The sequence below is a fragment of the Pipra filicauda genome, unplaced genomic scaffold (assembly GCF_003945595.2).
Source record: "Pipra filicauda isolate LSUMZ 115617 unplaced genomic scaffold, ASM394559v2 scaffold144_size1929842_pilon, whole genome shotgun sequence".
NCBI classification, from domain to species: Eukaryota; Metazoa; Chordata; class Aves; order Passeriformes; family Pipridae; genus Pipra; species Pipra filicauda.
The window spans coordinates 1064637-1091932 of record NW_024103929.1 but is presented as its reverse complement, the minus strand read 5'-3'; the positions used below and the strand labels follow the sequence as shown (position 1 = coordinate 1091932).

Below are 27296 nucleotides of genomic sequence, written 5' to 3'. Positions count from 1 at the left end.
ATTTTCTTAGAGATGGTGGCAAATATTGCTGAAAAATTACTTCAAAAGTGGATGAATGTGATCATTATCATACTGAGAAATACTATTGACTCACACAGGAGCTAATATCTGGAAATGAGATCCAAAGTCAATCTTGTCCAATTTCTCTTTTCCAACAATAGTCAGAACAAAATGCTTCCAAGAAATAGGCAAAAACACTGCAATAGAAAAGTCTGCCAGTTAGTAAAAAAACATGGTTCTTAGAGGTAAAGGTTTAAAGGCCTGAGGTTTTTACAGTGCTATGTAGCTCTAAATTGCAGTTGTAGTTTGTTAAGAGAATTTTAAATGTTTCTTGACTTCCAGTGTCTTTGTCTGCACTTGCTAATTTCTTGACCCTGAGAGGCCCTTACTATCATGGGCTGTATCCTATGTGGTGTAAAATGAAATTCCTTTTACAAGTTGTGATTAGTTCTACCTCTTAATATTCCTCTGTATTACAAATTATTTGCAAAAGATTTTAAATACTAAAGGGATCTCTTCTGGGCCTGGTTGCATTTCAGATTTTTGTTTTTTAATCATAGTGAGCTGTGTTTTATTAAAAGCCTCAAACACAAGGGAGGACAGAGACCAGATGGAAAATGTTGTTTGAAAAATAGATGAATTAACTAAGTAACATTAAACCTGTAAAAACAAAGCTGATGGAATACATAAGAATTTTAAAAAAAGGTATCTAAAGCAGAGGTTCTCTACAGGTGGGGAAGAGAATCAAGGGAGCCAGAAGAAGAAGATGGGTGAGGGTGGCCAGGAGGGGTGATAAAACTTGCCCTGCTGCAGGGTCTCAGAATACCCTAGAGAAGTACAGAGAATGCCCACAGCCTGCACCACAGTCACCAGGGGATCACTGCTCTCTTACAAAGCCCCTCCAGTTTTAGCTAAAGAAAGTTTATTCATTTCTTGGAAAAAAGGACAATACCTTAGTACGTGTGACCTTTGTCAAACAGCTGAGAAGTCTCTCCACCCTCTATTCGTCTGCCCAAGGGGTTGGTTGGTATGAGTAGCAGCAACAGCCTTGCATTTGGGAAATGATGAAGTCAGGGTCGTGGTCGTCTTCTTTTCCTCTGAATTTGTTCACTCTAGTAACTCTTATAGTATGTTCTTCCAAGGCTGATGCTGCTGAAACTGTATTATCTGGACCTTGAAGTAAAAATTTGGTTTGTGTTTCTCCCTGTACCCATTCCAGAGCATAGCTCCTACTAACTTACAAGATAGAACAATATTTTGATGCGTGGGACTCAATAAATTTACACCTACAGCCACAATCTTGTTGACAGAGTCAACATAATCTGACGCCAACAGCAGTGGGGAAATGAAGTGAGTTCGGGTAACCCTTTGTAGCCTTGTGTTTATTTTAGTCTGGTGAACAAGCTATTAAAGAATGTGCGTGTGCATCCATTAAAGTGTCTAGATTGTGGCTATCTTCACAACCACTCATTTTTGTTGGAAAAGGAACTATTCTGATGATTTCCTGAAATTCATTAGCCAATGAAGTTGAAAAGGTTTTTTTTCCTTTGTTATTGTCTCTTGTTTCATTAGTATGGCATCTCTTTCTGTCTATTCTTTCTATCACAGTAACTTCATCTCCTTAGGCCAGCAAAGAACATAGTATCATTTTTATGTAATTAAGATACAGACTACAGAGCAAACCCACACGGAATGAGCTTCAGTCATGGCACCACAACACAGAGCTGATTTTCAAATTGATCAAAGGCATGTATATCTCTCAAAGTTTATCAGGGTTAAGTCAGAAATACATAACTTTCTTTTATATTTTACAGATATGTGCACCATATGTAAGTAATTTTTTTCAAGATTTCATTACATACAGACAAAATTCCAACTCATTTTGGCTTTCCACAGACAACATAATCCTTCAGTTTTTAGTGTGAGTTTACAATTAATCTAGCTCTAATCTAATCTTTTTCTTGAAAATAAGAAACAAGTCATCTTTGGATATTCAAGCAAGAAATTTAAAGACTTGAGGAAAAACACATATTTAAGTCCAAGTACAGGAAACCTCTTTATTGCTTCAAGCATCAAGTATAAAGTTTATCTGTCCTGAGTTAGAAATATGTTTCTTCCCTGAAATCTGCACAGCTTTCCAAGTTCCAGCATAGATCTGTTGATGTCCATGGAATAAAATGACAACATTCTGGTTTAGAATATAGTTCTAAAATCTTTAGAAAAATAATAATTATAATGCTAGATGTGTATTTCTTCAAAATCAGGAAATTTTCTGTTTCACACATTATTTGCTTGGCTGCATTGTGGCTGTATCACTGTGTTTGAAGTTCAGCTCAATAGATACAGGTATTCATCTAACAAATGGCTGCTTGAATTGATGGTTAAATAACCCTAAGCACTGAAAAGCTTGATTGATTTCAGTCATTATTGTTTGTGAAAACTAATAATTTAGCTGAAGGATATTAAGTCCTTGCTGTGACACTTTGGGTTAAAGAGCTACCAGTGATATAAAGCAGTCTTTTCTTTTCTGGATCCTTGATTTGAGCCCAATCGGGGTTCCTCTATCACAAAACCCCCACAAATAAATCTATCACATTTTGGCACAGTTTGTCGTCTCTGCTTAGCAAATATATGAGACTAAACTGACACTGATCCTTAATCACCTTTAATCCATGGAAAGGGAATGATCCTACCAGGGCAGGAAAAAGGTCATTGCCAGGATCATGGGGAGAAGCTAAGTTGGCAGTAAATTTCATAAGCCTGACCTGGGAATAAATGAGGGGCTTCTATATTCAAGGTAACCTGTATGTAAAAGATCTGCATATAAAAGGTTACGATATTTTATGAAGATATTTATATGTTTAAAGCACAATAAGCATAGAATTTGTCTTTTTAAACTTTGATTTCACTTTTAAGCTCTAAGGCCTAATTGTTTATGATACTTATATAATTAACTATAGATTTTTTTTGTTATTAAACTCTGATGACCTGGTTATGAATTACAAAGGGTATCAGCAAAACTTGAGATGGAATAGGACGTAATAAAAACGCTTAGGGGTTCTACAGCTGTCACGAGGTACATTGACCAGTTTTTGTAGGTTTGCAACCACTTTTTTTTGTTCCCTTGTTTTTTGAGAAATGCTTTTCCTTTCCTAGTTGTTGTGTGAAAAACCTACATGAAGGAATAGTTACAAAGGCCATGACACTGCAAAGATTCGTGTTATAAGCTTCATTTTCTGTACTTTGGATTAGCCCACTGACTCAGGCTGACTCATAATGCATCAGTCCAGCATATGCATAAATACAGATCTGAAGAAATGGATTTACACCATGCAAATTAACAGTCTAAAGCCAATTTCAGTGGTCTTTGTTCTTAAACCAGATAAACAAATTGAATAAGTGAATATATGTTTACAGGGAAAGCTGAAAGAGCTTCTGTGTGTTCCTTTCCTAGAAATTCTAGGCTGGTTCAAGACCAGATCTTTAGGAGCCTGTTTCCTAGATGGGAATTGAGTGCACAGATGTACTGGGCTTTTGCATTACAAGGAAAGGATGAGAAAAAAAAAAAAAACTTTCTTCCTTTCTTCCACAGTCTTTTCAGGAGATAACTGCATTTTATATACCTTCAGTGGGTAGAGATGGCTTCATAATTCAAATCTCGGTGAGGCAGGATTTAGGATTCAGCTCCAGACTTGATATTGCAAACTGTCCTTGCTAAGTAAAGTGCTTTCAAGCCACTGTGGGTCTCCAGCTGGAGTTCTGAAGCACTCACGTTCATGTCCATGAGAACTCCTTTCTCATTTTGGGGTCTGAACATCCAAGTTACCTAAAGTATGTGGTGTTCATCTCATTCACACATCCCATTATAACTGTGCTGTGGTGGGGTTCTTCAGACACTGAATGTTGTCATGATTTATCACTGGTTAAGTCCCTCCTTTGGCAAACAGGTAGAACTGACTTGGTTTCAGTAGGAAGCTGTACCAAGTGCACAACTTTTTATAAAGCTCATGCAACCTATGGCAGGAGCAACTCATTTCAGTTGAACCAATTACCACTTAGGGACTGATGGAAGACACACCTGTTTCAAACTACAGGACAGTTCTGATCCTTCAAATATTTAACACTGTCACTTCAAGCATTCCTGCTGAAAGCAAAGAGGCAGCACATCATATAAGGGGGGGTGTGCACAGTATTGTGTCCTCCAAGCATTTTGTGTTGGCTTCACTAAGCCAGTTCAGAGAAAAATTTTAAATTCAACAAACACAGTATTCTCAGTCATGTCTTGATTTTAGGTACTTACAGGTACTTACAGTCTACAAAACACACTTTTTTGACAAAGCAGCCTGAAGCATGTTTTTAAAATGAGGAAACTGAGACAGAGATTTTGTAATGTACACAGGGTCTCAGAGGATTTCAGTGATAGTTCAGAAAAATTCCAGGCCTCCTGACCCTTCATCCCCCAGTCTTACCTTTCACATGTAATGATTTTCCAGAATACTAATTTCAGTCTCCTTTTGCCTTTACTAAACCCCAGATATTTCTCTCTTCAATGAGTAGTGAGATACACTGGTAAATACCAAACAGATTAAAGCTACATCTCACCCTAAGTCAGTGTGGACACTGAGGTCACAACTCTAATACAGCTTCCACACAGCCTATTGTTTGCACTTCCAATGTTTGCATTTTGAGCCAGGGTCCTGCAGATTTCTGGATGTGCTTTATTTTGTGCAGTGACTAGTTCTGCAGATTTCGGTGAGACAACTTCATTACTCAGGAAGTCCAGCACGTGGACTCTAAGTTGCATTTTATATTCTACTTGAAATCATGACAACGCCACCTAATAAATATTTTTTCCAGGACTCTTGATAATGATTCTCAGAATCTTTAGAGATTTTCATCTAAACCAGGCACTGGCATGGGCTGGAAATCTTTCCAGAGATTGTAACACCAGGTAGCAACCACTGAGAAGGTGATCTCACAGGACAAAGCCTAGGGAAAGATCTCAGAGGTCATTCATTATCTAAGTCTTAGCTTCTGGTTGTACCCAGTTCACAGCCTGATTTTCAGAGCTGCTGAAAAGCTCAAAGTAACAGTCCCTGAGAGCCTTTGAGATGACTTTCTAATTGCGCACAGAAAAAGTAAGTAAATTCTTCTGAGTTATTTCCTTAGAAAAAGCAGCTTGGTATTCATGAAATAGGGAAACAGAACAAGTTTTTTTGAAAAGGAAAGAACTAAATATTCAAAAAATGCCAAGGTTAGCAGAGTATAGCATTAGGAAATAGCAGAGAGATTTCTCCCTGAACTTGTGACTTAGCTTTTGAGAAAAATAGCTTTTCTGAAGAAGCCCAGATTGGCATTCCACAGCAGCAAGAGAGAAGGTTACTGTTCCTGCTTTATAATGGTATCTCTTTCAATATAGCTTTCCATAGACATTAAACTTCTTACAGTATAATGTGGATTAGAAGGAAGCAGTGGATTTAGGCTATTTTGACCTTAATAAAGATTTTTACAGTGTCTCCCTATTATGTTCTTATAACAAAGTTTGAGAAATATGACATACCTACAACAACTACTAGACAGATGTGTGACTGCAGAAAATGGGATTCAGGAGGATTTTTGAAACTTGAAAGATGTAGCTAGAAGAGTTTTGTAACAGTTTTATCTTCAGTTCTTTAATATTCAGTAGTTGTGTTAGGGATGTGACTGGTGGAACACAGCATGTGTTTGCGGAGGTTACAGATGGCACTGTGCTAGAAGGTGCAGCAGATATGCTGGAGAGGAACAGGATCAAAGTGACCTTCACAAGCTAAGAGAAGTGTTTGGGGGGCAAGGAGAGGAGAATGCTGTCATTCCTTAAAGAGACAAGTTGTTCTGTACATAAATTACGTACAAGAATGGTAAATTACTGGTTAAGCAATAGTTCTGCAGGAAAAAGTCCTGGGAATATCATGGCTCACAAGTTGATATGGGTTAACCTGTCATGCTGTAAAGTGAGACATGATTTTCGTACATATGAAGAGGTCCTAACATTAGTTATAGTAACTGCATTTGCAATTAGAGGAGCTCAGGGCAACATGCTTAATGTGAATGCATCAAATACATATGTGCATCAGTTTCCTGTGGCAGCAAGGTTCGTAGTTAATTGCATATGACATTAAAAAGTACTTCCTTTTATTGTTTTGTATTTAAATATATTGTGCTGTAAGAGAGGGAAAACCAGTGCATCCTGAAGTATCACAAACGTGATGACAACGACACATCTTTTGATTGTTTTCACCACCATTCTCGGTTTTACAGTGTCCTACAGAGGTTGTGACTCTCAGCACACAGCAATATACAGCTCTTCAGGTGTGGGCATGTTGTGTGATTTCTATACTCGTACTACAGAATTCTCCTTCTACTATATATGAATATAATAAATGCTTTGATTCGAATATTGAGTTAATGTGGACAGTGAACAGAAGTCATCTTAAGGGTCTCTGGTTTCTGATTCCATTCTTTATGTTAAGCTTGTAATGGGAAAAAATGCTCTGATTTTTTTTTTCTGCCTGTATCTTGCTTACCTTTTCTATAATTTAAATTTCTTTTACTAGTGCATTGATTTTTTTCTCTCTCCTCTTGGGGTCTCTCACATTCTCCCTGCTGGTTCCTCACAAACTGACTAGTATTGTGTCCTGTGCAAATGCTATCAATAAACCACTTATCCATTGACAAGATCATTAAGAAAAAAGTTACCAATTATTTAATTATGAAGCTGGACTAGAATTTTAAGCCAGGATTTATTCCACCTGAATTTTTAGGCACTTAAGTTTAAGTCTAAAGGTCTTATCACTAAAAAGAGAGTTTTCTTGAGAGGTGATTTAATCCATCCCAAAAATGATCAGTTTGCCAGGTGTGTTCAATAATTATTAGATATTTTAAAATAAAAATTTAAATGTTATTATTTTATTATTATTTATTTATCTTTTATTACTATAAATTGGGAGGGGTATAAAATTGTGATGAATCTAGACCTTATTCTTTGCTGTTATAAAAAACAGATTATCTATTCTAATCCTAATCTTTTTTCTTTGCTTCCAGGCTCCTTCTTAACACATTGCAACCTTTCATTTTACAGCTGTTTAGTTCCAGCCAAAGTTTATTGTGTGATGTGTAAGAGAGAGCTTTTAGATGACCTGTAATTTTTGTCATCTGGTTGTGCTTACTGAAGAACTTATAGATCATTAAAATGTTATTTTCCTTTATAAAATCAGTAGCAATTAGACAGGACAGTATTTTCTACTCCCCAAGCTACAGGACAGGGTGATTCTTGCATAGCAAGATAGTTACCGACTCAGTAATTCTCTATTTAAGGTTCTTAATGCTCCTAAATATACCCTGATATGTTCTATATTCTCCACTGATGCTGCTTCTTGATACCTCACTACTCAAATAGAAATTGTTATTGCCAGAAAAAGAATATAGAGAGCAGAAATCTCCTGAATGTATCGAATAAGAAAGTTGGGTGCCATAGAGGAAAGTAATTTACCTTCCAAACAGCGTAATTATCTTCTTTGGCTTCTTCTTTAGCTGTACAAATTCTGTTGTAGGGCTCTTGTTTCTGATATACCTAAGGAATATTTTATTGTTTATTTTTAAATCTTTTAATGTTTGTTCTTGGAAACCTACTTTTGCTCTTTGCAATTTCCTCTTACTTAACGCCTGCTGAAGTTTAAGTTCTTGTTTATTGGTTTCCCTAGGATCATGTTTCCAAAATTTGAAGGATTTTTTTTTTTGGTTGAAATAGACTCTTGAACCTTCCCATTCATCCGGTTTAGCTTAATCCTGTCTTCCTGGTTCCCTTTCTTGCACAGTACCCACGCCTTCAAAGTACTGCCCTTATTGCCTTTGCTGTCTTATTCATTTACTATTAGGATCCCTATGACTAATCTAAGTTTACTAAGTGTGTGAATTCCACTTCATTTCTTATTGTTTACTGAAAAAAAGCACAAGCACCTCAGAAATATGAGCAAACTCCACCAAGAATAGGAGATAGGACAGAGGAACCAGTAAGATGGGAGAAAGGGAGCAGGGGGGTACTTACTATTCCCACTGTATGACTGAACTGGGAGTGGAGAGCTGCCTGCAGAATCCCAGTGGTGTTGAATGAACTGGTATGTGTCAGGTTCTCCACTGATGACCCACCAGTATTTTCATCCCTGCCAACCATCCACTGTTGGTGCTGCAAGATAATGCAGAATTTCTGACTGTAGGTACAGTAAAAAATAGTGACCTACTAACAACAACCTTATTCTGGACTGGAAAATAGAAAACTTGACATACTAAAATCCCCATTTAAGGGGTTTTGTACAAGTCCTATTGCCAAATCCAGGCTTGTGCACTTAGTGCTTTGTGAAATCTTGTAAATCCATAGTGAGCCACATGCACCTGAAGGATCAGCACCTCAGGTAGAAAGGGCTGCTCTCCATGTCCTGCCTTCTGATACAGAGCAGCGCTTTTGATAGACAGATCAGACAGATTCAGTTATAAGTAGGACTTTTGAGCACTAAAGTCATGTTTATAACATTAGAAACAGGAATCAATCTGAAATCAATTAAATACCTATGGACTTTCTTGTAGAATTACAAAGTGGTTTGGATTGGAAGGGATCTTAAAGATCATCCAGCTCCAGCCTCCCTACCATGAGCAGGAACACCTTCCACTAGACCAAGTTGCTCAAAGCCCCATCCAGCTTGGCCTGGAACACTTCCAGGGTTTGGGCATCTACGGCTTCTCTGTGCAACCTGTGCCAGTGCCTTACCACCTTCACAGTAAAGAATTACTTCCTTCCTTATATCTAGTATAAACCTGCCCTCTTTCAGCCTAAGGCCATTCCCCTGTGTCCTGTCCCTCCATGCGCTTTTGAAAAGTCCCTCTCCAGCTTTCTTGTAGCCCCTTTAGGTACTGAAAGGTGCTGTAAGGTCTCCCTGAATCCTTCTCTTCTCCAGGCTGAACAGCCTCAACTCTCTCAGCCTGTCTTCATAGAAGTGCTCCAACCCTTTGATCAGTTTAGTGACTCTCCTGTGGACTTGTGCCAGTTGCCTTTCATCTCTCTCAATTAAGGTTTTCCTAGACAATTTTTGAAGGTGCATTCTAAAATGTGTGTATAATGCACCAGTGTTTGGGACTGAATTAAGAAGACAACCACCAATCAGGATATGAACTCAACAATGCTGTAGATGCAGACTTTTGCCAGCTCCACCAAGGGATTAGATGATCAGGTTGCTAGACACAAAACTGCACAGAGAACCCTTTGCCCAGCAGAGTAGGATAGGACCAGTAAATTTTCTGGATTGTCTATGTGATGTCACATCTGCATCCCTTTCATCTTGCCTAGGAAAGAAAAAACTTGAATTAGCTGTGTTCAATGTTTAATTGAAGAAGACAGAGCTCTGCAGGTATAGAACTGAATTACATCTTCTTTGGCTGGCTCAGAAGTAGATACTACTTTCTAGGAATTTTTTTTTTACTTGAGAGCACTGGCTTTGTCTGTTAACATTCGATCTCCAGCGCCATCACTCATCTCTCTGGTGGCATTCTGCTTCCTTAGAGTAGTGCTGGAATTCAGCCAACTCCATGTTTTGGTCGTGACCAAAGACCTGTGTGATTACCATTTCCTCCCCTATCTCACAGCGTGAGAATGTATTACTCCTGTCTCAAAGCAGCATCGGATCCAACACTGTCATTAACTACTTGTGCACAAAACTCCATTGCTTCAGATTTTTAAAACAGCCAGTCTTTCCATTTTCTCCTGTATTTCAAGAAAAGATTTAGTGTTTCAAAATACTTTCAGTCATTCTAGGACCTGGAAATTGAAATGCTTTAAGGTAATTTAGCCACTCAGTGTCTTCCACTGGTTTTGCAAACTGCTGAGAAAGAAGATTATTGTAATTCATTTTCATTTCACATACAGGTTATGTCTCTCTGATCCATAAGCACAGAGGCTTCATATTGTGAGGTCAGGAGAGGCTTGGCTATCTTATTAGCCCTGTAAGCTCACTGAGCAGAAAAAAAGGGTAAATGAAGTGCTAATTCTTTGGCTAGCTTCACATTTCTTCAGTACAACACTGATGTCAAAAATGGATAGCCCTTATTAAAACACCCTTTGGAGATGCAACACTGATGGTCATGTAGCAACTCTGGGTTCTGCAGTTGAATACATGAGGTTTGTTCTACAGCAGAACTCATAATCTAACAGTGCTTGTTCAAAGCCAGGTCTTGCAGTGTACATTCAGCTTCTGCAGGTTCTGCTGTAACAGAAGCCAGGCAAGGTGGACACAGTGTGATCCTTCTGTGTCAAAATGTTTAAATTTCTGAATATTTAGGCATCCAGACAAACCAACCCACTTTTCAGAGGTGCTAAGTTCCTATTGCTGTCTAATATACATGAGACATGCCAGAACTCAACACCTCATAAAATGAATTAGGTGTCCAAATGTTAGACTTAATTATTTATGTCTCTGAGACAGTATCTTGCAGACCAACTCACAATAAATTGCACTGAGCCATTTTTAATACTTTACATTCCAGAAAGGTAAGACTTAGACATTTGGTGTCCAGTCTTACCTCAGTAGGTACCCTCAATATTATGCAGGACTGCAGTTTCCAATGATATTTGTAGTTGCCATTGTTTTTATTATATGTTATGTTGAATATTTGAATGACTTGCATGTTGAGATGTCAATAATGTAATCATCTATTGATTAGTAATGCCTTTTATTGTATGCTTTGTATTTAAAAGCCCACTTTTGTAAACACTTCATGGATGATTTATCATGCTTACCTTTACCTTTCTAGAAGCATGTAGGGAAAGCTAGTCATCACAGATCCTTCTCTGGTTAGGAGAGGGAGTCATCACCATTGGCTGATTCATAAGTCTGTAAGGGTAGAGTTATATTCCAAAGATGTCTCCCTTTCCATTAATTATGGAATTAATTAATAAGAGGTGACTTAATTTATTCTGTATGACTTTTTACTTACTTGGTTAGGTGAAATAATTCTGCTCTTTCTGTCAGTGGGATTCTTTTCCATGGGATTGTAGAAACAGTGACTGCTCTGGTTGCTCTGCCTTTTTTCAGGGTTGGGCCCATCTTGTTTTTCCTAAAAGATTTGCTGTATACTTACACTATTGCATGTTTCTTTTTCTACAGCCAACATCTTGTACATGGCAAGCCAAGAAATGATGAAGGTGGTGGAGAGAGACAGTACAACCATAAAGCAAAATTTAAAGAAGGTAACTATTTAATCCTCAGAGTTTTCACAGGAAGCCCACAGACATGAGGAGATGATACATCCAGTTATATTTGTGCAAAGCCAGAATTTCTGGAGGCTTGATTCTGCCTTTTTGGAGGTGTCATTTCATTTACTTCGGAGAAGGGGTCACTGGTCCTTAAAATGTCTTGATCCACACCTTTGTAATTGTAGCCTTCACCACTATCAGATGTTCCAAACCATCTGGTATGTTTGCCTTTGTGGAGGACAAACAGCCTGTGTTCTGGTTGAGCCTGAGATGTGGTTCCCAGTGAGGCCTGGGTTCTGATCGGACAGGCAGATGGCCAGCCAGGAAATGAGTGCAGGCTGATGGACCAAATCCCTTGACTTTGCTGCTGAACAGGTCAAGAAGAACATCTCTGTTGTGGTGTGTCAGTTAATACCACAGGGTTCTGCAGGCTCAATTTTTCCATGGCATCAAAAGATAATAGAGTGGAGTCAGCAAAATTATGGCTCCACAGTTTCAGCTATTGAACTGCAGAGTAAGAGGAATTCCTCAGAGGCCGGAGCTACTGCTCTACAGGTAAAGTAACTCATTTCAGGGACCTGTCTCCTGCACTGAACTTTCTTGTCTGTATCAATTTATTGTTGAAAGAGATTTTGTAAAGTTTTTGTCTGGACTGACAGTATTTTCCCAGGCACTTCCCAGGCATGGTTCAGGGGTTGGCACAGGCCAGGAACTGTTCCTAATTGGAGTTCTGATGTGGTCACCCTGTTTTGGAGGCTGAGATAATTTAATAGTCTGGCCATGGTCAGACAATTCCAGATGGCTCATGAGCCAGAAAACTGTCACATTTAATAAACTTCTATTGGGGTAGCCTCTGTGTGAGTAGATAATCAGTATAACATATTATTCTACTGTGTCCCCTTCCTTCCCTCCATTTTTTTGTATCATCCCTGCCTTTTTACTGGAAGAATGATTCCACCACGTTGCACTGGCAGAGATTTTCATCAGAGAATGGAATTTTCTGGGACAGAGGTCTTCTGTAAAATTACTTTGTGCCTTTTAAGTAGATATGGTACAAAGTTCATTTCATAAATCAGTCTTTCTTTTTTTGGCTAAAAATAGATTTTTTTTTTTTATTTATCCCATTTGCCTTCTCTGCACTTTGAAAGGTATGTTCATATTTTAGAGGACTTGAAATAGCACACATGAACAAGGATCCCTACACTGCACCTGGCGTGCCTGGGCTTTCACATTTTTGCTGCAGAACACTCACAAAGTTCTCCTTTGAGCGAATGGGGAATCTCTGTGAAGAGACTGAGAGGCTAATCTTGCAGACTGCAAATATTCCCACTGTTTTAAACAGAACTCTTCATGGCTTGATCCAAAGCCCAGTGAATTTAAGGAAAGTGGTTGATTTTACTGACTGAATCACCGAGTGCCAGGGAGCTGGAGGGTCTGCCTGTTCCCTAAGGGAAGGGGAGCCACGGGTGACCCCACACAGGCAGTGCCCTCCCTCACCAAGCACGATCCAGTCCCACAGCACCTGAGGAGAATACAGAAACAGGGTCCTTTGACTGTCCCAGACAAGGCAAAATAATGAACCAGGTCCAGTGTCTCTTCAGAGAATCCAGTCAGGATCAAAAGGGTACGGGGCCAGAGACAGGAGTGGAGACAAGACTACAACATGGGTCCAAAGTCCACCCAGGAGGGGTTGCCAAAGACATGAGGTAAGGCAAGGTGCAAGGTGGGAGCCATCTAGGCAACAAACTGTATGAGGTGGATCCACTGTCAATCTATGACTCAGGGCAAGGGCTGGAGGCAGATACTCTACAGTGTAGCCTGAGAGACAGAGACTAAAGGTGAAGGACAGAGCTGGAGACCCCGGAGCCATAGGCAGGGAGTGTGGGTCAGGTGCCAGGCGAGGCTGGTAGGGTTGTTAGTGCCCTGAAGCTGAGGGTGAGACTGCAGGTCACCCTGTTAGCCAGGATGCAAAAGCAGAGTGTGCAGAAGCAGAACTTCAGGTGCTCATGAAAATGTTAAATCACAGGCACACACTGGTGATTGTTGTGCTTGAAGTTAAGCATAAAAGTTTCATTGGGTGGGGATGGCGGTGGTGGTGACAATCAGCTGCAGCTCCAGTGACTTCAGGTAGTCTATCAGATGCCTCACATTACAAAAAATACTGATTTTGTGTGCTGAATGAAGGCCTATAGCCAACAGTTAGAGTTTGCAGGTGTCCAAGTCTGCTCCATCTGTGCTTTTGTTGACTCTGTCAATCTAAGCATGGCCTTGGCAGGCTGGAAGTGTTTTAAACCTGTGTTAACTTTCTTTTATTGATTCTTCTATGTCCTCATACTTTTAAAGTGGCAAACATACTCAAGAAAACAAAAAGCTGAAGCGCGCTTATAAGAGTTGGCAAACTGAAGAAAAAGTAGGTCTAAAAATGCTTCTCTTTTTTCATCTCCTAGTAATTTCTGGGAATGTAAGAATTAAGGGAAAAATTTTGAATTGGCATCACGTTAAACTTGAAGAGTATTGACAATAAAAATGGGCTTAACTTATAAAGGTTGGAAGTTTATGAAAACAGGAACTATAGTCCAAGTTGCTATAGAACTGGCAAGCTGTTACTTCAAAAAAATTTATACTGTTTAGTAGTCACTGTGATCATATGGTAAAAGCCAATCTTAACACCTGACTTTGCCAGCTGCTGTGGAATAGAACAGTTATTTCTGGATCTTGTTTGCATTCTGTGATCTGAAGAAGGAGGAAGAAGAGACACAAAATTATTCCAATCTTTCCATACCAGGTTTAACTATAATTGTTACTAGTTAGAGACCAGGAGAAATTTTATCACCAGACCCCAGATTCTTAGTCTAACAATGCTAATTGCTTGGATTTATGTTGAAAGAATGGGAGCTGGAATATTGTTTGAATAATGAAGTGAGGTTTTTCACTTATAATCTTCTAAAGTCAGAAGTCGTGCACATTAAATAGCAGTGGAACTGTATGAGGAGGATGGAGACCTGTCTTCTAAAAAAGTAATATATGATAGAGCCTTTAAAACCACTTGTCTGGATCAAGCAGTATGTGAATATACAGGAATTTGAGCTTCATATTTCAGTGACATGGGGGTTGTGATAAACCACAAAATCCAAACAAATAAGGTAGGGGATACTGATATAAGATTTGCTTGGCTTTGGTGGTTAATTATTAGCTATTAGATCGTGTCTAAGGCAGCTGAGCTATGTTCTTTCATTGTAATAACACCAACTCCCTTTCCTAACAGAAACTGGAGGCAAAGATACTACTGAACTAGAGGAAGTTTATTGTAATTCCTGCACAAAAGGAAGTGGGTGTAATTCTGTATTCTTAAAAGATGGATCAGCACTGAGCATCATGGAGCTCTTACAAATAGAATTAAAAAAAAAAACTTGAACAGGAAAATGGATATGTTGGGCATTCACTAGCATGCCTGGAATGGACAATATTTTCATATAGAGGCTCTCTATAGCACTTAACTTGTTATTGTCTGCATCGTGCCCCATTCATTGCTCTATTTTATGACAGCCTTATTGACTTTTTTCTGTCAAATAAGCTTATAAACCTGTTATAATAAGTAAATCCTTGTATAAATCAGGAAGATATTGCACGAAAGGTAAAACTAGGGTGCTTACAGAGGAAAGTCACTAAAAAATTACCCCTCAGAGTTTATATTTATTGAGATATATCTGGTCCATTGCTCCATATGTAATACACAGTAGTCCTATTTTGAAGTGTAGAATCTGCTCCAAAGTCCATCTAAATCAATAGAAGAACTTCCACAGACTTCAGGAATTCTTGAATCAGTGAATTTTCTGCAGTGGATCATAATTTCTTAAGACAATAAACCATCTCCTCCAATTGAAAATCATGATTCTTTTGGTTAGCATCTTAAACCAAAAAAGGTTTATATGCTCCTTGAGTTTAGTTTTGCCAGTGGTTTGGTGTAGAAGTTATATTGATTGGATAAGGAAAAAGACAGGAAACATCTGAAGGAGAGATACAAAGATCAAAAAAGAAAACCTTTTATCTCAGAAGAAATGTATAAACTGGAAGTTTATGGACACATTAACCTATTTTCACTAAGTTAGTGGAAGTCTGTATAGTGAGTGGCATATATAGATGGTTAGATGGGGAAGAAATTCAGGTTTGTAAAAATTAAATGAACGAAATACATGTTTACTATTTCATGCTTATTTCAGTGATGTATTTAGAATTTGAAGTCATGCAAGTTTATATCACACCAGTAATTCCAAAGAAAATGTCTTCTCCAAGAGTATCAACTAAACAGTGGCATGCAGAAATTTAGAATAAAAGCTGAAGAATTTCCTTTCCACAGAGAAGAGCTAGGTTTTTCTTTTGAAAAATTGTCTTTGCTAGAGAAATTTTTTAAAACTGAGCAACCAAGAACTATTTTGACCCCTAAGGCAGCTGGTTTGATGTTGCCCAGCTTTTGGGCAGCAGTGTTTTTGTTTGAGTCTCTGTAGACATCCATGGGGGTTTAGTAATTATTCCCAGTGAGAGGAGCATGATCTGAAGATATGTGCTTAAAAGAATACTACAAATACTTTGCCTGCCCACAGTCTGAGTGAGGTGCTTGCCTACATTTGTGAAAAACTTTCCAAACGCTCTTTCCGAATAGGTACAAAGTGCTCTCTCAAGCCAAGAACACCTCTTTTTTTGTCTGATCTCACATCCAGTTTGGTTTGCGCTCCCTGGAGGTGCAGAGTTGAAGCCAGGGAAGCTGCACATGTGCTTGGGGATTTTGGTGCCCCTGTCATTTAACCACAAGAACAGCCTTCTCCTTGAAGTGCCCAAAATGCCTAATCAGGGACTGTCAGCTTCTCTCCTTGATGGAAAAGAATCCCAGTGAGCATTTAAAAGTCCAGTATACCACAGTGTACTTACCTGTGATATTTCACTTGTTCTGTAACTGATCTCCTGTTACCATCGTTCATGCTGTGTGGTGTTCTAGTAAAGAAGCGATGACATTTTTGAGGTGAGTATAAGGTGTGTGCTGCACACAGTAAGCACTGACAGCAATATTTCCCCAGCCTTCTGTAGAATATTTAAAAGTAGAATATTTACTACCCCATACTTACCTTCTACTGTGCACAGCAATGCACAGCATTGCGCTTGACAGCCAGATGCTGATCCTGCTGTTGCAAGAGAGATCTGACTGATTCACCTTAGATAAAGTCCCACTGAATGTAGATGGTGTCGGGCTGATTCTCAGAGGGAAATACTGTTTGCAGTAAATATGGTTGGAAGAATCTAGCCCAGTAATAGTATTGCTTAAATAGTGGTTTCAGGTCTGTTTGTTTTTATTTTGGTATTTATACAGACTTGACTTCTGAAATATTCATGTCCCTGACACATCTAAATATATACCCTCGAAATGCTTTTAAGTCTTTAAAGTGACATAGATAATATAAATAAGTTATTCACCCTGATTTGTTGATAAATCCTGTGCATCCTTTTTTAAAAGCACAGTATTACTTTGCATTGAGTTTGACCCATCATTATCTGTGAGAAAGTGGAAATAAAAGTGGCCTCACATGATCTCATGGTTCTACATGCAGAGCAGCTGGTAGCATTGCTAACAAACTGCAGCAGAGTTAAAGAGAAACCCTTTTCCCTTTGCCAATTTACCAAGTTTCAACACTGACAAAGGCATGGAAACAGTACGTAGGACACCATGCCCAACACCGGGGAGAGGAGTAACACACCTTAAATCATATGTGAAGTACCCACTGCATCAGGCTGTGTCTCAAGGTTTGCATCTTAATTTCTCCAATAGCAAAATGTTTCTCCACCCCATTTCTAGACAGGAAAGCGAGTTTTGTTTATTTTTTATGTTGGTTTAACAAAACTGACCACCATCCTTATGTTAAATAAAATCACCACAAATACTTGGACTACCCATTACACCTTTACTGCAAGCCCTACAGGGCAGTATTTAAAAAGAGCATTGTGTACCCCAGATTGTCAACTGCCTCTTCTCAAAAAAGTCCAACTGAAAATGTTTGGTTTTGCACAGCCCTTGGAAAGTTATGAAAAACCAGTTCTGGTAAAACAAGCTGAGAAGCAAGTTCCCAAGACCTTGCCATCACACTGGCTGATCTAAACCAGGATAGTGAGGGGAGAGAGACGGTGTCTTGAAGAGCCAGATCCCAAAGCATTTAGGGCTTCCTAGGGCAATGCCAGCTCTTTGAATTCCCATTAGTAAAGCCAAAGTACAACTAAAGCAAATAATAAAAAAAAAAAAGCGTGTCCCAAACCAGTGTGTTCCCATGTCGTTTATCCTATTCTTTTAGCAGGATAAGGTGGAGACACTTTCATAATTCCAGAGAAGCTAGGTCATTTTCTATAAACCATGATTGAAACTAAAATTAATTCTGGGCTAATGCCTTTTAAACTAGTTTTCATCCAAGAACAAATGAATCTATTTGCTGGTTACTGTTGATAGATGTCAGCCAGAGAGAAGCTGCTGTGGCAACCAGTGAATGCATGTGGGAGTAATGCTGATAAAATGTCAGTGTATCAGAGACAAGGATTTCAGCAAGGACACTGGTGCAGTCCTGCTATTGCACCCGTGCTGCTCGTTTATATCCACAGAGATCAGACCTTCGCTCTTTGCCATCAGCTGGAGTGGTGCCTGGCCATGTAATAAGATCCTAAAGTTGTTATAACATGTAACGAATTCCAGAGAGATAGAAGAAACTCAATATTTTTTAACTTTTTTGGTTTCTTTTTCAGTGCTGCTCTATGACAGTTACAGAAGAGGCATAAAAGAAATCTCTCTGTAATTTATACTTTTGTGAACTGTCATACATACTATAACAAGTGCCAATGGAGTCAACTGCAGGAAATCTTTATTATTTTCTTAGAAACTCTTTAAAATGTAAACATCCTGTTGATACAAATCTCAGATTCTTCTGATGTTTACTTAGCAGCTGCCATCATTGTGCAGTGTCAGAGTACACACACCATATTACAGGGTACGAGGCTGAGCCCTACTCAGACGTGTTTTTTACAGAAGCTAAGGCTGAACATACTTCTGAGCCATTTAATGGAAATCAACTTACAACAATACTACTGTTATTTTAAAGCTATTTGAAATTTAGAAATTGCATAACTATTTCAAACATGGTATTGAAATGACCAGCAAAGACAGCCCACATCCCCTTTACTCTGCTCTCATCAGATCCTGAAAGAGGACATGTTTCAGTCACTCACAGCAAGCAGGATATTGCATCAGGAATCATAAAGTCTTTCTCATGTCCAGTGGAAGCTGCCATTTCCCTTCTGAGTCAGGAATACCTGGAAGTCTCAGCATTCAATATTGCAAAAGAATAAAAATAATCCTCTCGCCCTCATGGCAGAAAAGTTAAAAAAATGCAAATATTGAGAAGTTTAAGCCCGTAAGAAAATAGAAAGAATCTTTTATTTATTGTTTTGCAAATCTGTTTATTTTTTAAGCTAGTCTCATTATTTTGGGGGCCTGACTCACCATTTCTGAATGCTTAGATTGGCAACAGCTTTCCATGGCTGGTGCATTGGTTGTGCTGACTCAGAATGTCTTTACAGCCATGCACCGTCCACAGGAAAATATGCACTTTATAGATCCATGCAAACCATACAGCGCATGCCAGTGTTCCCTACAATTGATAGAGATCCCATGTGCCTCTGGTTACACATGGTTCATTAATTATACCTGCCTGCCTGCTGCAATAGCAAAACTCCTGATGTGAAAATGAAGATGAGAAGATTTAGATTCTGGAAACTTTTGTTTAAATATGTCTGAAATTATTCTGTCTTAATATATTAGGAAAGTTGGTGATATTCTAAAGTCTGCATATTTCACGTCTGTGTCTGACACAGGCAAAGAGCAGACACATTTTGTCATTCAAAGGGAGACCCTCAACTCCACAAATGGCAGTCAAGTAGTTGTCAGGTTTCATAGGCCAACATCTGGATCACTGAAAATTTGAACCTTGATTGCAGTCCTGCTCTTTTGCATAAACCATTAATAAGGAAGCATTTTGAAAACAATTCTGAATTCTATTGGCAGTTAAGAAGCACATTAAAGTTTTGGATGTGCAGGCACAGGCACACAGACAATGCCTGCACACCAACATCTGCACATGAAATGAACAGACAAAATGACTGTAACATCAAATCAAGGCCCCCAGGTCTCCTGTTTTGAAACTGTTCTTACTTAGTTGGTCATAACATACCCAAACTTTAGTTGCATATATGACACAAGTGTCTGTCCTACCTTGACTGTTTTTATTTCAGTGGAAAGGATTCTACAATATCTACAAATAAGGCTCAGGGGAAAATGCATTGTTTTCTCATGTTAACAATTCCTGGCTTGGAGAAGGAGTCCAAGCGTTAACTAACATGGCTAGATATTTATGTATGGGCACCTGAACTGTGCTTTATGAGTACACTTGTAGGAACCTAAAGGTGCAGCAGGCATTAGAGATGCAGGTGACCCCAGTAGAGTCAACAGAAATCCATTGAAGAAATCAAGGTGGAATGTGGTCCTTAAATGTAGACCTCTGGTTCAGTTTTGGGCACTGTGAAATATCCCCACCTGGCCTCCAACTGTTTTGCCAGAATGTTGTGAGTCTCTTATAAATTAACCTGTCATACCTGCCAGTCTCATGCAGGTGCCTCAGATATCTAGAGCATCTCACATGGCAGTAGGTACCCACACTTTGGCAGTTGAGTTCTTAGTGGAGCCTGAGTTGCAGCTTCACTCACAATAAACACTTGCTGTGTCAGCTGAATAGCTTTCTAAGCACTGATGCCTTTATTGAGCCCATCTTTCCTGACTCTGTGATGGAAGTTTGGATGCCTGGTACACATGTAAACACCACAATACAGGTACTGTATTTAGATGTTTTTATGCTGAACTGAACCTGACATTAGGAATAACTGATAGTCTGAGAGATGTCTGAGGAGCAGCACTGGGAATAGGGGTTCTAGAAAAAGCAACTAGGGTTGGAATTCAGACTCAGAATGGGATGGAGAAACCAGAAGACTAAAATTTGGACTTTGCATGGCAAGTATGTGGGACTGGAATAAAAAGCAGAGTAGAAACCGGAAATGATGAGGTAAGGAGAATAGAGCTGGAATAATGAGCCAAAGGGGGTTTAGAGCAGTCTTGAGACCAGTAAAGGACAAGACAGAAGAAGTCATATTTGGAGAGAGTGGACAAATGACTGGACAGCAAGGCCAGTAGTTGGTAAATATTCTGCCCTTTTTTGCTGGTAATGGAACCTAAATTTCCAAAATCTTATTGCTTCTGTTCTCATCAAGTGCCATTGGCAATGTTTCCCCTAAGAATAGGAACAGCACAATAGAAGAGAACTGTAGAGATAAATAGTAACTAGTGATGACCTGGTGTTCCCAGTGTAGGCATCTCAGAGCGTTATTACTTTACCCAACAGTTGTCTGGTCCCATGGACTGAATGTCCATTAGTGACTTGAGCTCATCAAGTTTGATCCTGCAGAGCATTTTTGCTTTAGTTTCAGTTGAAAGGAGTTGATACACTCTGAGACCCTCCACGATGTGAATCACAGTACTGTAAATCTGGAAAATCTTGGCATTTGCTTCAAAAACACATTACATATTCAAACTAGATGACTGATTTCTGTGCTGGACACCTCCAGTGTGACACCCAGCAGGAAAGTGTCCCATGTTCCTCTGGCCAGAAAGTGACAGTGCTATTTCTTTTAATTACACCATGACCTTAAGGGACAGAGGCCTAAAGCAGCAAATCTAGAGGTGCTGACACTGTTGTCAAGACATGTAGGTGCCACATGTAAAACGCCTGGGTTTTGGTTTACCTCCTCGAAGCCTGGTAGTCTGTGTACACAAGCTTTGCTAAAACCAGCTGACATTGCATTACCAAGCATTTCACAGTTGGGGAACACCAGTCTCATTTCAGATGCCTTCTCTGTATCCTTTCAGAGCTGCTTTCATTTTCCTTTTTCCTCTTTCATTAACCAAAGGAGCTGTGTAATGAAGAAGACAGGATGAAGAACTCCTACTTTATCTGTGGTGGAAGGGGTAAAATGCCTGTTGAAAAAAAAAGAGGGAATTGTATGAAATGAAAGGGAATAACTTCATGGTAAAGGCATGTAAACTGCACATCCAAGAATGGGCTCTTGGTGAAGTCATTAATATTTTTCATAGATGGCCACAGTTTGTTCTCACTTTTCTGAGTATCTCATTTAAGTTCTTGAAATGTGTATTGCAGACAGATAGACAGTGTTTCAGAGCACCTGCAAGTGCAGTCCAGGAGTGCTGTCCTTTGAGTATAGTCAATTCTGTGTAATGCTGCACACACTGGAAAACGAGCTTGAGGTGTTTCAGACTACACTACATGCTTTCAAATTAATATATGTAGTTTTACATTAATTTCTGTGCTCCTCACCTGCAAAATGGAGATAAAAATGGCCACTAAGGTGTTGCAAAACTAAATTAATAAATGTGAGCATGCAGATCCTGTAGTGATGTGTGCCAGAGGAATGCAGAGCATAAAGAAAATAAATTCTGTCTGTAAACCATGAAATATGTAGTAAATAAATCCTCAGACCACACACAGAATTTAAAACGAAAAATACTATCAAATAGCAGCTCATCAGCTGAACATCATCCTGTCAGTGGATTGAACGAGTCAAGGATCCCTTGGATCATGTAGTGAAAGATTAAACTGTAATGCAAATATACCAGAGGCAAGCTAAGAATGCACATAAATCTTCTATTTAGCATTTCCAAATCTGTGAGTTCTCAAGTTTACAACCTTACCTGGAGAACAGCCCGTTTCACAGTCCATGCAGACTAAGCCAAGTATTTTATCCACCTTTGTAACTGTAAATAGCTTTTCATCTTTTTGTTAATGATCATTATGTAATGAGACTCTGCAACTGACCTTTCAAAAAACCTAATGAATTCAAGAACTACTCAAACTGGAGTTGCTCCATTGCTTTTTTTCCCTCTGTTTCATAATCTTTATTTTTGTATCTGTTGGTAACAGAGCCCAGGGTTAAATGTAATTCAGTCAGATGGTTGGCTTCCAAAAGGCCTGAAAGCAGCTGGCCATTTTACATTGGCTTTTTTGAAGAGCTTTTGCTAGTGTGACATCCTGTGATGGATGAATGAAAGGCAAGATCAAAAGAAATTTTCTGCTAAAGCAAATGACACACCTTGTTTCCAGCAATTAGTGAGTGACAAAGGAAACCAATAATGTTTGCTGACATGGGATATGTAGAAGTTTAACTTGGGTTGGTGTCTGTGCAACTGAGATGTTTTGGATACAGCCCATAGTCAGTAATGTACAAGATTTGGGTAAACTTCAACAAGAGAAAAGTAAGTTAGACAAAAACCTGTAATATTTTGTGAAATGCAGTCTGGGCTCTTAGCCTACCTCTACCCCAGTGGGTCCCTTTATTTGTATTCCCCATACAAAAATTATGGAATTGAAGATTTTTGTGATGAAAGGAAAACTTCTTGCCCCCTAATTTATGTTAGTAATGCTCAATTTTTCATTTGTACAGAATTGTACAGAATTTGTACAGAAATGAAATATGAAACAAATGAGAGTAATGGAATTGGGCCAAACTATGTGTGTGATGTGTTGAGCAATCAGCATCCTTCTGGTACCTGCATTCAAACATTTTAATATGAGGACTGCTTGTCATTAATCTTGTTCTTGTATAGTCTTAAATCCATAGTTTTTTACTCTCTCCCAGACAACCACTTTCCCCTCATATACTTTATAGAAATTGAAAAACATAACTATAGCATGCAAAGTTGAGATGAAAATGGGGGGAAGTGGTGACTTGGGAAAATGTAACATTTAGTGTTTCTAACAGAGAGAAAAGACACTTCACTGAATATGATATTTGCCTGGAATTTATGAGTTTTGCATTTAGGTGGACCCTGTAGCCCCTGCTTCATGTATGTCATCCACCAAGGTTATTTGGGCAAGATGAAAACAAAATGGACTTTGGCAGAATTTTATTCCGCATTAGAACCCAAACTAAGTTGCCCATCAATCTCTGGGAGCTGCTTTCACTCCACACAGGCAGCATTTCACAAAGACAGGACAGAAAGCTTGGGTTTTCAGCCTGGAAAAGAAACCTTAGAGCACCTTCCAGTACCTAAAGGGGGGCTGTAAGAAAAAGAGGACAAACTTTAGCAGGACCTGTTGTGATAGGACAAGGGGCGATGATTTTAAACTGAAAGAGGATCAATTCAGACTAGACACAGGGAAGAAGTTTTTTACAATGAGGGTGGTGAGACACTGGCACAGGTTGCCCAGAGAAGTTGAGGATGCCCCATCCCTGGAAACAGTCAGGGTCAGGTTGCATGGGGCTTTGAGCAACATGATAGAGGTGAAGATGTCCCTGGTCATTGCTTTTGGTTAAATAGTTAGAAAGCTAACACAGAAAGGAGCTAACAGCTTGGGAAAAACAGCAGCTGGGCTGGTTAGGGGTGGGCTCCATGGACAACTACATGTTTTGATCTGTAATAAGAAATTTCTTAAGGCAGCCAGGCTTCCCTCAGCAGATCTCTGTTTTCAGAATTAAGTCTGTTCCATGTTCCCCGGTTTCACAGGGCATTTAATTGTCTTCATTATAACTGCAGACTTGGAAGCAACCAAGAACTACCAATTTGCTATCCCTCACGGTATATCTTGGGACTTGAAGTATCACTTATTATCTGTTGGTTGCTCCACCAGTAACTTTTCAAATTAATTATTTGCTATGCTTTAATTTCTAGCTGATTTTTTACTATGGAACTGGAGACAGCTGGTGTCCACAGCACTACTACGATGAGATCAAAATGGATTTTCCAGATGGGGACATTCGGCTTTGTGAGAAGGGGCTCCGCCATGCCTTTGTGCTGGATGCCAGCAAGGAGATGGCTGCCATGATCACAGACTGGCTACAGGATGATCTGACCAAATTATAAGCATGGATTCAGTGATTAACAAGAAAACAATGTAATTATTTTGTGAACGTGTAATTTTTTTTGTGAGAGAGTCTGTCCTATTTTTTTTCAGTTTATTATAGATTATGGCTTGTTTTCTACTGAGATATTTTAGAGAAAGTTAAAGAGAAACTGGCTGGTCCAAAGTATAGTTTTATTGATTCGGTGCGGGTGTAGTTTTGTCCTGTGTCTTCAGGACTCTGCAGGACTTGGCAAAAGGTGAAATATTTATTGTCTGCTAGGGCTCTAGACAACACTGGTACAATTGTACCTGAGTTACTACCACCTCATTCACCTGCTGGAGAACTGTCAGGGATGTGGAGGATTCTGACAATGGATCCTGATATGCTGTGAAAGACCTGGCCCTCTCTATGTGTCTCATCCCTCCATGTAAACCAAGTAAGTGCATGACAGGCAGAACAGCCCAAGGCCCCTGGGCAACCCTGACATTGTCTCCTCAGGGTCAGATGGTGTTGGTGGTCAGTCCAAGGTCATGCTGAGTTCAGGATGAGTACAAAGGAGATGTGTAGAGGAGATGTGCAGTTTCTCCTATTTTCACAAGGGGTTTAGGGTGCCTCCAGGACTCCACAGGGTATTAAAAATGCCATAAGGTAACTGTGGCTGCTCAGCCAGTGAATACACAAGGAGCTCTTGTCTGGAACATGGCCAAATGTTTCATTTTTCAATTGACTGTAGAGACTGGAAAGGACACTGATCAAAAGTGCCAGTATTAAAAGGTTAAAATGGATTGCAGAATCCATGTATAACAACTTCTAGGTGGCCTAGCTCTCCTAATGAAGTCCATGAGAACAGTGCTTGCTCAGCAACTTTCAAGAATTAAACCAGTTTTGCTGCATGTCTAAATTTCATTTTTTTGCTCTAAGAACTGAAGTATGAAATTTTCTGCCAAGCCACAAATTAGATAAATTCACCATCAGAAAATATCTGTTAGTGTGCCACGGCTGCACCCGTGACATGACATGAAATGTTAATGTTGAGAGCCAGACCCTTGCACATTATTGACAAGTTCACTGTTCCTCACAGTTGTTCATCCCTCTCCTTTACAAATGGCAAAAAAATAGAAAAAAACATCGTACCAGTTGTGATAACAGAAGAAGTTACAGGCAAAAGCTAGAAATTAAAACAATGCAAGTAAGGGGATCAGAGCCAAGTGTAATCAGGAAAAGCTTTCTAGCCATGAACCTGTGAAATAGTCTCCCTGCGGAGTTCACAGAGACATTTATAAATAAGCAAAACACTACAGAGTACAGTCAGGGGAGATCCTGCCCTTGCAAACAGATGAATTTAAATGATGCACTGGGTATCTACCTTACATGATTTATTAACAGTTTTGATGTGGTACCGGTGAGAACGATTCTGGAGAATGTTCTCTGTGATGCAGAAAGATTGATTAGTCACTTACTTTTCTTACACAATTATACACACACCTTACACTGCTCTCTAAACCCCCCCTGAACCTTTCACTGATATTTAGAGCAACCTATGATAGAACTCAGTTTCTGGGTATTTTGGACGAGTTTTCAAACCTGCAGACTGACAGTGGATTTAAGTGACCTTCTTTGTATCAGAAACTGGTTTAGTTTTTGGGACTAACCACTGGATTTTCTGATTACACTGACATGTGATGAAATGGTACAGATAAGTGAGGCAGAAATGTTGAGACCACAGTTGCAGCAGCGTGAGGAAGAACTGGGCAGATTCAAAGTGAAGGGACTGTGCCCATGCAACTAGTTCTGTTTATTGGAGAGTCATGGACTTTCCTTCTTTCTACAGGTCCATTTTCAGTCATAATCCTTGTTCTCACTTCAGAAATCCATAGTTGTCTGTGTCTGTGTGTGTTTGAATAGCCCCCAGATGTTGGCATCATTCCTGTTGGACGGCCTTGGGTCAGATGCTCCATGCATCTGTTGGCCAAGGTGCTCCCTGGGACAGAGCCAGGGGACACGTTCACATACGTGGAGATATATAAATGTACACACACACACATATATATACATGTGCACGTTTGTATGTCAGCAACATAAAAAACTACAGTTCACTTGGTTGTTTTGGTTTACACATTGATCTGGTTGAACAAAACGTGTTCTTCAAAGTGTATGGAATCAAGGAATCGAGCAAGGACTTGGTGGAAGTTCAGCTGTTGTAGTGGATCTCCTGAGACCAGACGAAATCTTGTATTAACCAAAGATGATAAGCAACTATTAAAGCCTGTGGACTGAAGCACCTACAAGAAGCAGTTGTTTACAGTGCATTATTCGTATACTTTGTATGAGGAATTAATTTAGCAATACTTGACCTGTGTATGCCTTTTATACAATTGTTAATCCATTATAATAAATCCTACTGACTGCATTAAGACCTAAACTGGGACTAGGTCTGGTCAATGATGACCAGATCTACTGCAGGAGAATGCCTTACAATTTTCTTAATGAATTTTCTCTAATATTATCAAAACCATATTGATTCAATTGCTACCTTCCTCTTAGGAGCTGTTACCGTAAGGCTAAGATCTGAAAATTTGCTGCTCTATTCATTGCAAAAATGCATGGGTCTAGTTTCCACAGCTGTATTTCTTAAGAGAAGCAGATCCCACACAATGAGAATCCATCTTCTCTGAAGCCTGTGGTGTTCACCGTCACCCCAGGCAAAGAGTGTCAAAAGTGCTTGTGGTCCAAATGTGCCAACTTACCATGAAAATACAGTGCCAACTTACCATGAAAATACAGTGTGGTCTTGCCTATTTTAGACTACTTAAGAGTTCTTGAGAAACCTATCACAAATATATTGACTGTATGCTGTAGCACCTAATCTCTGTCTTTCACATCTGTGCTTAATTCTCACCACACAAGTAACCCTTGCTAGTTCAATGACTTTGACTCATGTGCAAGTATTTTGCTAGATCGATACCTTTTATTAAAAGTACACAACTCCAATAACAAAAATAAAGACGTTTATGGTAAAATGTAA

At 39.3% G+C, this 27296-nt stretch overlaps 1 protein-coding gene across 3 annotated transcripts in view; it reads left to right on the top strand.

The window, feature by feature from the left end:
* LDAH (lipid droplet associated hydrolase) overlaps positions 1 to 27296 on the top strand; it is a 117958-nt gene extending 90662 nt beyond the window's left edge. For all 3 annotated transcript variants that reach the window (XM_027710190.2, XM_039378718.1, XM_027710189.2), the window contains 2 exons: positions 11190 to 11272; positions 24099 to 27296. In XM_027710190.2, the coding sequence (XP_027565991.1) occupies positions 11190 to 11272; positions 24099 to 24290 (275 nt within the window). In that variant the 3' untranslated portion in view covers positions 24291 to 27296. The remainder of the gene's footprint in view (positions 1 to 11189; positions 11273 to 24098) is intronic.